This window comes from Limulus polyphemus, unplaced genomic scaffold (genome assembly GCF_000517525.1).
Source record: "Limulus polyphemus unplaced genomic scaffold, Limulus_polyphemus-2.1.2 Scaffold353, whole genome shotgun sequence".
NCBI classification, from domain to species: Eukaryota; Metazoa; Arthropoda; class Merostomata; order Xiphosura; family Limulidae; genus Limulus; species Limulus polyphemus.
In genome coordinates, this window is record NW_013665963.1 from 408,468 (window position 1) to 424,739 (window position 16,272).

Here is a 16,272-nt window from a genome sequence, read left to right on the forward strand (position 1 = left end):
GATTGACATACACCGTTTTCGTTTTTCACACAAATATGTTTTAATATATATACAACAGTACAATTCACAACAACAATTATTACGAATAGTTACCACAATCAAAGTTTTATAAACAAAAATTTCACTAACTTACAAACAACATAAAATCTTCTTTCTAGTTCAGAGTCTCCTTCATCTCCAGTGAGTTAACTTGAAGTCGATGTACGTAACTTGCCGAGAAGCTGGCTAGCTTTGTCAGACACTGAATTGTTGAACAGTTGAAGTAAGATAATATTTCCATAAACCACTGATGTCTGATGAGAATCCAGTAATATTTTTGGAAAGATACTAACATCCAATGAGAATTCAGTAATATTTTTGGAAAGATACTAACATCCAATGAGAATCCAGTAATATTTTTGGAAAGATACTAACATCCAATGAAAATCCACTGATGTTCGAAATTTATAACTGTTCCTGGTCAAATGTCATAAATTTTCCGGTTGATAAGGGTTAGCAAAATCATGATTTATAGTGTACATGGTTATAGCAGGTTCCTAGCCAACTTTATAAGCTCTCTCTCTATTTTGGCACTTTGCCTTGGCTGCTTTTATAAGCACAGGAAAGGTTTTTTTTTTCGAAAATTCTGACAACAATTCTGAGCTATATTTAACTGGTTACGGAAGTGGATATATTGTCGATTCCTACGTTCACAAATATTCTACAACCTCGGAGAATTGGGGGGAGTTTCGCAGTACGTAACTAACACTGTAAAGTAGGCACGTTTTTAAATATAAACTCAATCCAAACGAACATTGTCATTAAAATAAATACATAACAAATTTGTTATATGCAGTACATATCTGACACTATACGTTTTGCATATTTCTAAATACAAACTTAATCTAAACAACGTTCATATTAAAAATAAATACATGACAACAAATTCGTTACACATTCATTTAATACTTTGTTAGGATATTGATAAGAATACAATATTGGAGAGGGATCAGTGTGTAGTTTCATTTCTTATGCCAAAAACACTCCAGATTGATTAGATTGTTATGTTTTTCATTTGTTCATTAAAATTAGTTAATAACTGATCATTAAAAATTAACCAAGCTCTTAGTTGAGGCCAGTGTTAGGGTAGCTGATGATTCTGCAAACCATTAATAGATATTAATAATAGCAAAAACAAAAAGGCATATGAAGTATAACTTACAAATTTAATACTTCAGTCATATTAATGATTTCCCTTACAGGTCAAATGGATATTTTGATAAGACTGTCTAGTGAATGTGTTTTATGAATAAAAAGAGCTACCTAAGTGAGAAACTAAGTTCTTTCTCCACAGTGGTTGAACAAAAATTATGGAAATGGACAGAAATGTTTAAAATGATGTGTAATGTATAAGAAAAACTCTTTTTGCATTGATAAATGTAGGACAGAGGTCTTGGGACAAGGAAACAAAAGTATTGTATCAAGATTGCAATATATAAAGAACAATGAAAGTGTTCAGCATTAATAGCAATGGTAAAGTTTATAACTAAAGGTAGCAGTTGTTCTTTATGGAAAGTTTCTGGTCCAGATACAGTGTTACATGCTAAAACTTTGTGGGCATTAAAAGTTCCTCAGTCAAACAACTGATTTTTGTCTTGTCATGTAATTGGCACCACTTTCCTGGAGATATATTTTGTGATTCAAGTATTATAAGATATTTCTATATTCTGAAAATTAATATATCATCTCTTATACTTTATGCCCACTTTAGGGGTGAAACTGTAGGAATGTGTTGTTTTAATGGAAAGATTGAGTTTCAACCACTGATAGAACCACTTGAACCTCTCAAGGCATTAATACAGGGATGCATACTAAAGTCAAGGTGTTTTCTTGAAAATATTAGAAAGTATAACAGCTGCTTTAAATTACATCTTTTGGGATTTCAAAGGAAGTGTGTGAACCAGGGTCCATGCTGATTTTTAAAGTGCAGGGTCAAATTTTTCATATTATAGGATTACTATTGCCACTTCCAGAAGAAGACCCAAAGTTTCTTCAAGTTTATTTTGTGGGAGACTTGCAAGAACAAGCTAACCAGCTCTGCTGGAATACCCCTGGTGTAAGATAGGAGATTGTTTTATCCTTACAGGAGATGCTGCATGAGAAAAATGCATGTTAATTTTTTCAAGTCAGTCCTGAAAAGAATGCCTACCGATAACTTGAAAGTTATAATTCATGCAGACAAAACTCCAGCTGATGAACATGAATGTTGCTTCAATACCCCTGTTGCAAATGAAATCACAATCTTAATTGTTGGCCAAGAATTTCAGAAGAGGCATATCATTCTACACCAGAGTAACAACAGTCTCCAACGTATTTACAGAAACTCATTGAAGCTATGATGCCTTGCAGTATCCACTGATGTTTTGTCATGGTGAAGATGGATACAACTTTATATTAATGCAAATCAATCCCACCACTGGCATGTCTGAACCTGGAAAAAAAGTCTCATCAAATGACTTCTATGCCTATAGGATGATGATGATGCAAGCAGACAACTTCATCCAAATCTTGTGATGTTGACATCTTTTCATCAGTATGTTGTTGATATGTATGCAAAGATTGAAACTGAAAGATTAACATTTATTTAACTCAACCAGAAGAAATTATGTGTTGATGGTTGTATCCATCTTTGAGATACTCTTACTAATAAAGGGAATATCTGGAATCTTGGTCAATTGGTTGGACTCCCCCATCTAATTTCATATTAATAGAATTCTTGAAAACAGTACATCTTTCTTTTCATTCTTTGTGTATTTTTATTGCACTTTAATGTTTATTATATTAAGGAAAAAAATAGAAGCACTATCCTTTGTTACAAACAAGTTTTTATTTCACTCATCCAATGGATAGGTACTTCAGCTAGTACAATTTAATTAAACATGTAAAAATTGTAAGCAATGAAAAAGATGCCCAAAAAACAGTTCTCAGGTCTGTGGTTTCTTCCTAGGTCTTCTAAACTGCCCACTACATTCCATTGTTCTCTGTATGAGCAAAGTCTTTTCACTTTCCAACAGAACTGTAAAATACTTATCACATTGTTTTATTTTTCTACATTAATGTAAGTAGTTTGTTATCTGCTCTATTAAATAGTATTTTACCTTTAGCTATTTTCAAAGCAGAGCTTCATTAGTAGTGTTACGACAGCGAAAGTCACGTGATGAGTTTCTCAAATGATCATTAATTTCCTAGTGCGTTTGGGACATCCCCTTTTTTAGTATATAAGCCTGCAGGATGACTGATTGAAGAAATATAGATAGATATTGAAGTTATAGATAATTGAGTCAAGCGAACAGTAGGCACCATAAGTAAAGTGTGTGAATCACTGTGATTTATAGCGTGTGTTATAAAGGTTGTTAAGTTTAAAGTGACTGTGGAAATTCTGTGTATTACAAAGTTGTATCGGAAAAGAATAAACTAGTTTTAATCAAGAAGGGACTTGTATCACTGAAGTTCCTTGGAAAGAATTTATATCGAAAATTAACAAACAAGCAAATACGTAACAGTAGATTTTGAGATATTTTTTATGAGATCACAAAAGTCTGTACCTAATAAAATCTTTGGAAAAGAAGGAGAATCATGTGAGAAACCAAAATGTGATCATTATATTCTCAAGGGTTAATAGTTTTTTAGTAAAGATAAACCTATGCTTTGAAATAAGCAAAATATTATAAAACAAATATGCACATACAGTTTACAGGTGAGTCTCCTTGGAGCTGACTAGAAATGTGTGTACATTTTTTGAATGTTCATTGCAAAGGGTACAGTGCCTTCTCCCTTCTTCATCTTCAGAGACATTAATGGACATGATCCCTCTGGGGTGATGCTGATTTTGATGGGAAGGGTCATTCTGTGGAGTGTATGCTCTCGGGTCACAACTACTGTCTCCTCAGTTATGGCTTATATACATATTTTCATGCACCTAGTTCAGTCTTTTTCTGCATTTGATCTGTTTATTTGTTCCTATTTCCTCTTTCATTGTTTTTCTTAGAGGGTAGACAGTGACCCATGGGACAGTGATCATTTTCCCATCCTTCTAATTGAGATTGGCTGTGGTCGATGTCACCCAACTCATGTGCCATGGTGGAAACTAAAGTAGGCTGGCTGGCTTTTCTTCACCATTTTTTGGAACTTGATCCTGCTGTCGTTAGTTTTCTCACTAATTATGACTGCATGGAAGCAGAAGTTGATTGTAATGTCCAAGCAGCTATTTATATAAAACCTTGACTTGTTTCCCCATAGTATCCTTGTCCATGGGGGACCTTTGATTGCCAATGGGCACGGAAAGCTTAGAAATAGGCGTGAATATCTTTTGCACATATTCTACTCTTAACAACTGCATCGCTTTTCAGTTGGCTCATGTCCATGCCCAGCAGATCAGATGTGAAAGCCAGACGGAATCTTGGATTATGTTTACTACCAGCATTTCTTCAAACCACCAGTTCCAAGGTTGTTAGGGATAGGATTCAGAGGGTCAATGGGAAGTATGCTTCTTCTGGTCCCAAATTTGATCTTGCTTTCCAGTAGCTAGGAAGATATTTTCTGCTACCTTTTTGCCATCAAGTCATAGGCTTTTTGGGTAAATAGTCTCTACGACTATCATTGACCATTGAACTTAAAATTGCTTAACATTGGTTTGGCAACACATCTGTTGGACCTGATGATATTTATTATGAAATGCTACACCATCTATCTTTTGCCTCTCTAGCTCTTTGTCTGGTTGTTTTTAACACAACTTGCCAAGAGGATGATTTTACAGATGCATGGCATAAGGCTATTGTCATCCCTTTTTCTAAGCCTGGGAGAAGTCCCAAGATTCCTTCTACTTATCATCCTATTACTTTGACAAGCTGTTTCTACAAGATTTTGGAAGGGGTGGTTAATGTTCATTTTGGAATCAAACAACCTCCTCTCTCCCACCCAGTGTAGTTTCTACAGGCAGTGGTCCACCAAAGACCATCTAATTCAACTTGAAACATCAATGGCTTGTTACCATCCCCACTTATGACCTTTCTTTGAGTCATCTGAAGCTGTAGATTACTCCTGACTGGAAGTATTGTCTTCTGTTTGCTGAATATCTTAAGCACCATTCTTCTGTTTCTGTTTCTTTGCAGATGGTTTGAAATCTGGTAACTCTTTGGGCTCCGCCATTGTTTTCTGTGTCTTGGTGGTTGCTCATAGTATCTCCTCTACAGATTCTGTGTTCATTGCAGAGTTGTTTGCAATTTCACTTGCTTTGGATCATATAGAAACTCTGCAGTACATGAACTGTATTATCTATACTGACTTTCTTATCTCTTTGATGGCTCTGGAATTGCTTAATGTGAGTTCTCACCCAGTTCTCTTGTATTTACAAAAAAACAGCTGGTCGTCTTCTCTTTATCACCAATTTCCATTCAGTTTTTCTTGATTCCTGGTCGTGTTGGTATTTGTGAGAATGAGCTTGCTGACACAACAGCTAAAACCTTCTGCTCTGGCATTCTCACAGACCTGCCTGTCCATTATTTGGTCTTCTGACCTATAATCGAGGCATGGCTTCACACCAATTGGTGGTCGATTTGGACTACTCCAAATGCAAAATGATTTTCATGTTAAGGTTAGAAATACTTCTCTTCATCTGAAAATTTTTAAATTTCATTTGTATAATCTCTAAAATCTTCTAAATAAATATCAAACGTTTTTTTTTTCAATAAACTTTTATATTCTGTTATTTTGTCTACCCTAATTGCATATGGACTTGGTCAATTTTATCGACCTTGTAACCACCATAAATTACCCTTTTTTCTTTCTGGAATGACTGCAGATTGTAACAGAAAATTACATTTGTTTGTCCTAAAGAACTTAAGGCTCATAACATTTTACATGTGTTTTATTGTTTTATAACATTTTGGACAGTGACCAACTAAGAATCTTGCCACAAAAGTTGTAAATCACTCAACAAGTGTGTAGCTCACGTTACTGTACTGAATGGTGTGATGCACGAGTTGCTCATGAGCATACCTTGTGAAGAATTTTATTTAATTTTCTTACTTAATCTAACTTTAATTTAATAAGTTTCTATTTTTTACATTTTAGTTACTTTTAGAACAATAGATAAAGAATGTACATGAAAAAGAAGAAATATAGTACTTACCTTTGACCTCTTGTTTTTCGCTGTTGGTTGCCAGAAAAATTTAAGCATACTTTTTTATAGTGATGGTGCTACTACACTAAATAATTTTTATTTACTTAAATAATGCATCTAAGAACACAATAAAAGCACAAACAGAGCAAACAATGTTCTATTACTATTATAATTTAACTGGCTATCTAAATAAGACAAAATTCCCTTTATTGTTTAAACTGAAGACAAAGTTGACAATATTCTGTACTGAAAACAATGTAGCATTATATGTCATTTGACAGATTGAAACATTGCCTTTCTATTAGTTTTAAACAATTTAGTATAAAATGTAAGAGAGAATTTTTGGCTATTTGTGAAAGAGAGGATGTGACATGTTGGTGTGGCAAGTGGGTCTTATTTTCTAGTTTATGATTCTATAAACAAATAACATTAAAGAGTATAAAAATTAGACTTTGTCATAATAATATCTGTATTTTAGTGAGTAATTTATGTTAAACCCTTGCATGGCCAGATTAGATAATGATAACTCCACAAATTCATTTCTGTTATGCTAAAAGTGCACTGATGTTAGTTGACTGGAGTAGGACTTCTCTGTTTCATTGTTTGTCTCCAGCTCTATATTGAGCCAGTTCACACTAAACAACAGTTGGATCTATGTTGGATATGCTCAGCTACCTACATGTTCATGTGTATGATTTCAGTCTACTTATCTTCCTTTAAGGCTTAATACATGCATTTTGGGTCCAACATAGCTTTTAGTTGGACAAGATGAAAATAGAAGTAATGGTAGTTACAAAATGTTATAATCAAGCACTGTTCTTCAGCTGTTTCCAAAGAGTTTGCATGGTGCTGCCTCTATTTTTTTTTTAAGATAGGGACAATTTCAAGCATTTTGTGATTTTCATGATTTATGAGCCAGGTCCATTACTCAATTCACTTATACCTTGGAAACTTTATCATTCAGTATGTTGTAAGGAACAACTCCAGCATTATTTTTTTCTTTCAGATGCATGTGTCTGTAAGCAAGCAATCATTCATTACATTACACATAACTCATTATCACTTATTATTCATGAATTGCATTATACATTATACATATATTTGAATTATAAATTACTGCTTACATTATGAGTCAGTCTTCTCTTCCAAGGCCTATGCTACTAGTAAAGTTAAAACTATGATGTTAGAACTCAGTTATTTATATGATAATGAATGTCATTGAGCTTAATCCACCACAGGTAGCTAAATTGTTAAAGTTCAAGCAGCTGGAGAATGAAACAGATATTTATGTGATTCTATATGAATACATACCTTTAAAGTTTCCAGTAGCAGCACTTGTTGATTTATATGCAACTGCACCATTAAAATGGATGCTGTGAAACTATATCTGGCTCAAGGACACAACAGCATAATGCAGGCCAGCCTCAAATTCGCAACTGTGTGATTATGAGTTGAAAGCCACTGAGCCAAGCTGCCCCTAGTTTATAACAAAGCTGTCTTCTTCTAAACCTTACATTTAGTGAATCTAAATGTTGTGAAACTTGAATACTCAGTTCCAATGGTGTGTCTTTCAATTTTCTTTTCTTTCTGGGGTGATGCTATATCAAGGAAGTTCACTTTACATGGGGCAGTAATAGCATTTGATGGCCAGTTGATTTAAGAATGGCTGGAATCACCAAAATTACCCATTAATTGTTGAAGTTATGGTCTTAAAACTGTGTCAGATAATTGGGTAAATTAAGTTGCTGGTCTTACTTTTCATTCTTATCTTCCTGCAAAAAAAAGAAAAAAAAAGAAAACAAATTTGTAATTTAGTTATTAGTAGTTAATTGACATACAATTTGTTTTTAGTATTCAATCAGTCTTACACATTATAGATAAAGGAATATTTTATAAAGCATATTTTCATATTTCAAATCATTGAAATATGATATTTGTATACTAATGATAACAAGGACAAATTGTAAGTTAAAGGAATCAGGTGCTGTTTATATGTATAATTATTGTAGGGGAAAGCATTTAAAGGATATGAGGTAAAATTTTAAGTGATTGTATTTTTAATGCTATGCCAGAAAATTAATACTGATACAGATTATGAGGCAGGCCATCTAGATATACAGTCAGTTTTGAAACTTGTTATTTTAAATCTGTCCATGTGTAAGTGCAAGAAACAAGAAAAAGTGAAAATGGGTCTCCATTTTGAAAATTGAAATTATATTAATCGAAAATTAAGAAATGTATTCTACCCAGAAAGGCAAGGAAAGTGGTTCGAAATTTGGCTCGTATATTCTCATAATATTCAAAAATATAGTCAGTATAAAATTTTAAATGACTGCTGTTTTTTTTTTCAATATTCAAAGTGTGGAAATGCCAAGATTTGACTTTCCCGTTACCAACAGGAAGAATAGGATGCCATATTCTATGGTTAACTAAAATTGGCCAAATAGTTTTTTTAATTTTATTAACACCTTGCCAGAACTTAAACTTTTCACAATATTTATTGATGGGATTGAACTCTTCTCTCTTATTATAATTTTGTAAAATTTGCATAGCTCTTCATGTTTAGGTTTGGTTCACAGTGGAAATAAACAAGGCTAATCCCTGCTTAGAATATACCTATTGCAATGTTATATAGGTTAGGTCCTTTTGTCAGTAGCTAATAAAGGTAATAGTTCGGTGACTGAACATTTAAAAATCATTACAGATTTTATGGGTTGTGGGCACTTCTTAACTCAAATGCTTACCCAATCAAGTGACATAATGTGCATCTACAGTATATTTGAAATTGATCTTTTTTTTTTCTTGAAATAGTGCCAGATGCTACTTGTTTGCTTGGGCATTTTTCCTGGAATTTTGAAAAATAGTTCATATTTTGTAAGACAGTTAATTGAAAGAGAAACTGTTACAAAGAAAAAAGGTTTAGATTTGACTTGGTAACCAACCTGTCATCAAGCTTTTACTTCGAAAATACTCCTGTGGTTTAGAAGTACATGTAGTTCAAAAGTAACAGAAATAAGAAAATTTGAGTTATCTTTAAGACATTTCTTCAAGTAAGTATTGTTTTGTTTGTTTTGAATTTTGCGCAAAGCTACATGAGGGCTATCAGTGCTAGCCATCCCTAATTTAGCAGTGTAAGACTAGAGGGAAGGCAGCTAGTCATCACTACCCACCACCAACTCTTGGGCTGCTCTTTTACCGACGAACAGTGGGATTGACCGTCACATTATAATGCCCCCACGGCTGAAAGGGCGAGCATGCTTGGTGTGATGGGGATTTGAACCCGCGACCTTCAGATTGCGAGTTGAGCGCCCTAACCACCTGACCATGCTGGGCCTCAAGTAAATATAGAATATAAATAAAGAATATCATAGCATCATTTCAAAAAAGAAGCATAATTAATTATTTTTTACATATGTACATGAAGTAGATGCCAGACAATAGACATTCATAACAAATATAGAGACAAAAAATGGTTATTGATAATAATTTCAACTCTTTCAGATTGATAGCAAGAACTTCTGGTGCTATTGTTAGAATTTTTATGTTTTTTTTTTCTTTTCTGTTGATAAGTAATTCTTCAAATTTTTGATTTTGTAATTGAATTTATTTAACCTTAAGATTATTAAAGATTGAGCTGAAAATTCAAATATTAATTAAGAATTTAGTACTCACATGTACAATACCAAATACATTTATTGTAAAATTTGAAGTGTGTACAGATTAGATAGTTAATACAAATAAAAGCTTCTTGTTACTTTTACAGGCCTCCTCATTTTTCTCTGAAAAATCCTGTAGGACTTTCAAACCATGCAGTTGAAGAATTAAGAGAACAATTAGTAGAAATATCTGAAAAATTGAAAGGAGAGGTAAGGAAGATTCTGAGAAACGTTTTGAATTTGTTGGTTATCTGGCATTTCTGGTTGTACATGTATTATAATGTAAAATTATAATATGAATGGATGTGCATATAGTTAGTTACAAGGTTTCTTTGATACATTTTCTAAATATTTTTACCTCTAGTTAGCCAAGATCATTAAACTGTTCCTTGTAACTAGATTTTTTTGTAAGAAGTTAGAATATATAGCTAGTGTATAAACGTAATTTCATGCTGGACTGTTAATACTTTTGTTTCTTCACTTTATTGATAGTTCAGTGGTGTTACGTAAAACAATTGTGTAAATTATGTTGAAATCTTAAACTTGATGGATGTGAGTTACCCTGCCATTTTATCCTAGCCAAGTTGGTGAGTCCTGATATTGGTCAAAAAGTTGTATTGACACTGGATATGGTAAATATAATGTGGTTAACATTTTATGGTAAATCGTTCTCTACCTTCATTCCTAATTTTTTAAATTGACTCGTATTATATTGACTCTTACACTGACCTAGCAGTTCATTGTTAAAGATGCATGATTAGACCAATTATAAGCTATGATTTGGTCCTAATTCTGACAAATGGAAAAGTGGGACAATTTGGTTTCACTTGATTGAAGTTATTTCTTTGAATAAAGTTAATTTTACTTACAGAATTGATTTTCTTGTATGGAAATCACTTTTATATCAGAAAAATTCATAAACTGAGAATTACATAATATTTCTTCTCTATTTGAATAGTTTTGTCTGTTCACATCATATTAGTTATAGTTAAATTATTTATGCCTTTTTCCACCTGAATAAGTTATGACTAGGGTCTTGGTGGTCTATGTAAACAAACATGTATTTACATTTAACTGTATTATTTCTTCACTTATGCATTTACTCCAAAAAAATCCTCACATTTTATAAGGTTTTAATAATCATATAGATGTTTTTTAATTTCACACAAAGAGCAAATGTGTTGTTGTATCTCAGAATTTCTAGTGCATTTTGGAGAGATTTACACATTTTGGCAATAAAATTAGAAGAAAAATTAGATTTACTCTCCAGATAATACTAAAAAAAACATTTTAGTTCAGCAAATGCTTTACAATTACAGCTTTATCAAGGCTAGTAGTACATAAATTGTTCTGCTAATGGTGAAACATTGGCTAATTTTTTTTGTATTACTATCTGGAGAGTGAAATTCCTTTTTTATCTAACTGTTAGTGTATCATAGAAAATTACAGTTTTATGATTACATTAAAGATTTAGAAAAGATAGACAAATAGTTATGGAACCATCAAAAGTTTTTAGCTAGTATATGTCATATTTCAAACCAAAAATATGTAAATAGTGAATGTCTAACCTGTGTTTTCACACCACGAGTCTACTTTGAGGAAGCCTTTTAGTCAGTATTAGGACTTTACAGTTGGACTGAACCTACATTAACAAAAAATCTGAAATGCTTTTTATTTGCAATACTAAGAATGACATAAGATGCTATGGCTAGCAAAGTGAGAAACATAAATTCAGATTGTAAGTTCATTATAAATTTCAAATATTGAAAGTTTTCTGTTGAAATGAAACAAGAAAAAAATGTTACTCCTTAATGTTTTATCACTACATGTTGCAGAGAAGGACAAGGAAATTTATTGTTTTTTTCTGGAAAAAGTATAATCGTGATCAGAAACATTGTTATGTATGTTAGAAGATAAAAATATGTCCTACATGTTTTTGATTTTTAAATTTTTATTTGTAGAAATTGGTTTTTCCAAGCATAATAAAGATTTGAAAATTATGAATGCTTCAACTATTAGTATAGTGACTGTAATGTTATATAACCGTAATATGTAAAAGTAAGTCTCTCTGTTCTGTCCTGTACATGGTATTAAGGACTTCATAATCTTAAAAACACTTAGGTAATGATCTTGGAACTGGCTCAGCATGTTCAAAAGTATCTTCATCTTCACAACACACCTCGCTACCAATCATTTTATGATGAGATGTTAAGTAATAAAAAACATTTGGAAGAGAAGCAGGCTGAAGCATTAGAGAGGCAAAAAGAAAGACAGAAACTGCTTGAAGAAAAACAGGTTTGTATTATTTGTACTCTTAAGAAATGGTGTAGTACAGTCATTATTTGATTGTTACCTCTAGATACTACCTCTACAAGAAAATCATTATTTTTTGGAAACATTTGCAAAATCTGAACTTGGTCCATACTAAGTTCATTCAACAAATGCATTTTCATGTAATGACTTTATAGATTTCATGTGCAAGTTTTGTATTTGTGAAATATTTAACACAGCTATCTTTGAAACAGTTTTTAAAAAGTGAAAGAAAAAAGTACACACAGATTGTACATCATTATAGTCCTTAAACATTATATAATCACTATACCCACTTCATGGCATTAATTGCTAATGATAAAATAAAAAGACAATTTCTGAACAATGCCAGCAAATGATATAATAATTAATCAGTTCTCAAACAGATTTCAAGGACTTTAATAAACATTGTATCCTTTATTTATTTTGGAATTTAATGAAATGTTGTATTGTGCAAATACTGCACATTTTACAGTATGGTGGTATATACTTCATATAAATAAAATATTTTTTTATTTTTATCAATCCTGATTTATAATATTTTAAATATGTTCAAGGTTGTATGTTAAAATCAGCCTGAGGTGTTACATGTTGTAGCTTGGCCAGTCAAGAACCTTATCTACTTTTTCACAGGATAGTTGCATTGTGTCCTTCTTGACCTTGTTTTTAGGGGATCCCATGTGATTGTCATATGGAGCAGAATTATTTCCAATTAAAGTGCTTATTTTCTATTTGTGAATGCAGCTTTCATTCTGAATTTTGAGTTAATTTTTATGATCTGAGAAAACCAAAACGTGCCATGATGTTCTGTCATTGTTCATTGTGTTCTATTGATGCCAATACAGTCATGTATTGTTTAGCCTTATTGCCAGTGCAGTTGTTAAATATCGTATATGTCTGAGTATAATGCATGCCCAATTTTGAAAGGTTAAACTGAAGAAAATTTGTTTTTTTACACATCATTTGTATAAAATGTATTGAATAGTTTCTAAATATAGTAAACAACTATCAATGTATTAAACATTTTTGGAAATCTTGAAATTTTTTTACATGTCAATTTTACAAAATTTATTGAAAGTTTATGTATGGTAATACAATAAGCTAATCATTCATCTTCACATAAATTTTTGTCATCACTAGAATTGTCGCTACCATTGGATTCATCGGATTTTCTTCCTTGAACTTTTTATTCATCCTCTTCTTATTCCTACAGCATGTCATCATCTGTCTCATCCATTGCATTGGATATGCAACATTTTTTGAAACCTTTAATGATGCTTTAATGATTTTTGGTTGTAGCTTCTAGTAAGATACCTAACAAAATTGAATGTGCAATCAGTTTTTTGGAGGAAAAAAGTGCACATTATGTTTAGGCAAATATAGTGTAGTCATCTCATGTATAAATTTTCCAATTACGTGTACTTTAACTTCACTGTTTATTTTGCATATTAACTTCAGAATCCTGCAGTAGTATTACCATTAGCAATCAGCCTGTTTTTTTCTCTCTCTTCCTCCACTAATATAGTGTTTCATTTTCATTTCAACCTCACACCATGTCTTGTCTCTCTCATTTCATCTGTAACAAAGTGCTACATGTATTCTTCCACATATTAGATTCATGAACCTCTTGTTTTTAGTAGAAATTGACTGTGAGCTTGATTTTTCTATAAACTTCTACAATGTCAGTTTAATACTATCTCATCTTGCCAATGAAAATGACTGACTGTACATAAATTTCTAAATGTTTATAATGAGATTTAAAAATGTAAATGTTCTTTTTGTAAGAAATTAACCAACATAATGCTTCTTTTACTTACACATAGGAATTAAGTGTAAAAATTTTTCTTCAGAAATTCAGATAAAATAAATCCTATATCTGCACTCAAAAATATATTTAGTGACTATGATGCATTAAGTGGTGTAGCAACAATACAATTTACTGGGTTGTTGGGTCGATTGTGGCCCAGTAGTTAGTGTACTGGATTATTGATCTGTGGATCCATCATTTGCATCCTCTTAACACACATGAAAAAAAAAGTTAAAATCTTGCCATATACTTTGAGAAATTTGGTGCATTATAAGTGTGACAGTCAAATTTTACTATTCTCAGTGCTGTTAACAAGTTGCCTTCTTTCTAGTCTATCAGTTCAAAATTTGGGACTACTAGAATAAATAGCTTTGACAAAATGGATTGACAGAATATTCATTCATAGCTTTGGGTATCAAAATATCTTAATTTTTAGGAATTTTTATCTTGCTAATTCTTGTGGTGTTTTCTGGTTGTAGCTATTAAACACATTAACCCTTTATCATCCATGGAAGAGTTTTTTTCATTACCATACTTGGTATAAATGTATGGGTGGAGATGATGTCTGGCTTGACTAAATATTTAGGTGGAAATGATAAAGGGTTAATACGAATTTTTCAAAAGATAGATTTATTTATTTATCATTGTGATACTATTACTAATAAACTGATTTATTGCAACATTTGTAGAGGCAAGCAATTCAAGAAGAAATACAGAGGAAGAAAGAGGCTTTGAAAGAAGAAGCAAGAAAAAGAAGGGAACAAATACACCAGGTAAATTAGAATTAAAAATTTTGACTCCCAAAAAATTTGATTGAGGAAAGTAATGTATTAGTAAGTAATAAAGAAGTGCCAATAATTTTTTCTAGGTTGAACTGTAATAATATATGTGTGTGTGGCTCTGTGTGATTACATTTTGGTCATTTTTTCTATCAAACACATTAACTTCCATGATCCTTCAGAAAATTATAATTCATTTGCAAAGCCTTGTGTGTTAGGCTTATTTCCGAAAGTATGTGTAAACAAATTTGTATTTAATTACATGAGATTCATATAGAAACTGAAATGTTGAAAAATAATTTACAGATAGTTTCTAAATTATGAAGGCATTACATTATAAACACTCTACAGAGCAGTTTAACGGTAATTTGAACATATAAAAATATTATAGTTATTAAAAGGTACGACTGCTGTTTTAAAGTAATAGTAAACACCCTACTTAGTGGATTATTAAGCAAATCAGGCATCTAATGATGTGATATGAAGTGAATGGTCATTCAGACCGTGTCATATATAGTTATCTTATACAATCTTTTTTTTTTATTATTTTGCACTTTTTCAAGTGATCATAAGAATTTCTGAGGGAAGATGAAGAGTGTGTAACAGTGTAAAATCCCACCACATCTGCTGTTTTCAGTGCTGACAATGTCTTTTGCTCAATATCAGTGCTCTTCAGACAAGCTAGGATGTGGCAGTTATTTTGTAGGCTTTAGCATTTCTATATAAAAGCTATAGCCCTTAAGTATTCAAAAGCTATGCTATAGAAATGCTGTAACACTTTAGGGGTCTATAAGCCATTCTATAGAAATGTTATAGTCCTTCTTAAGATATTCAAAGGCCATTTTTTGGCAATTTTATAGCCCTCTTAAAGTTAATTTATAACGGTTCTCTAGCTCTTCTATAGTTAATCTGTATTCATTCAGTAGAAATGCTATAGCCCTTCTGTAGTTAGCCCTCTCTTCTTAGGCATCTTTTTTGCACATGTCACAAGGTTTTAGTAAGTTACATTCAAAATTTAATTAAACTTCTTTCTTTTTATGATGTACCAATAAATATAGTATAAAAATGTAGCTAATAATCCATATGTTAACCCTATTGTCCAAGGTACCCTTTACTGAGCATGATACAAGGTTTTAGTATCTTACATTCAAAATTTTATTAAACTTCTTTTTGTTTATGTTATACCAATTAGAATAGCATAAATTATAAGCTAATAATCCATACTTTAATAGTATACAAGTTTTAAGTTCTTAATTATACAAGGAAATATATAAACAAATCTTGAATTTCCACTAGTGCAACACACGTGATACATTTTGTCTTAGCATGTCATCATCCCCGTTTTATCCATCACCCCTCGAAAATGTACGAAATTAAACACAAAATACTTTTTATAAAATCATTATTGCTCAAACAGACCATAATTTTTATAGCCTTCAATGTTGTTTGGTAACAGAGCTATCGAATAGAAAATCAGACCCCTCCTGCCATACCCACCTGTCACATACTCTCTTTCACAATTCGTTGATAGTTCTCTCTTATATTTCATTATATATTACC

At 31.9% G+C, this 16,272-nt stretch overlaps 1 protein-coding gene across 1 annotated transcript in view; it reads left to right on the forward strand.

The window, feature by feature from the left end:
- The window catches only part of LOC106457628 (eIF-2-alpha kinase GCN2-like), a 139,925-nt gene that overhangs the window by 13,707 nt on the left and 109,946 nt on the right, over positions 1-16,272 (forward strand). Inside the window, exons 4-6 of the mRNA XM_022383630.1 lie at positions 9,924-10,026; positions 11,938-12,111; positions 14,623-14,706. Coding sequence (XP_022239338.1) covers positions 9,924-10,026; positions 11,938-12,111; positions 14,623-14,706 — 361 coding nt within the window. The remainder of the gene's footprint in view (positions 1-9,923; positions 10,027-11,937; positions 12,112-14,622; positions 14,707-16,272) is intronic.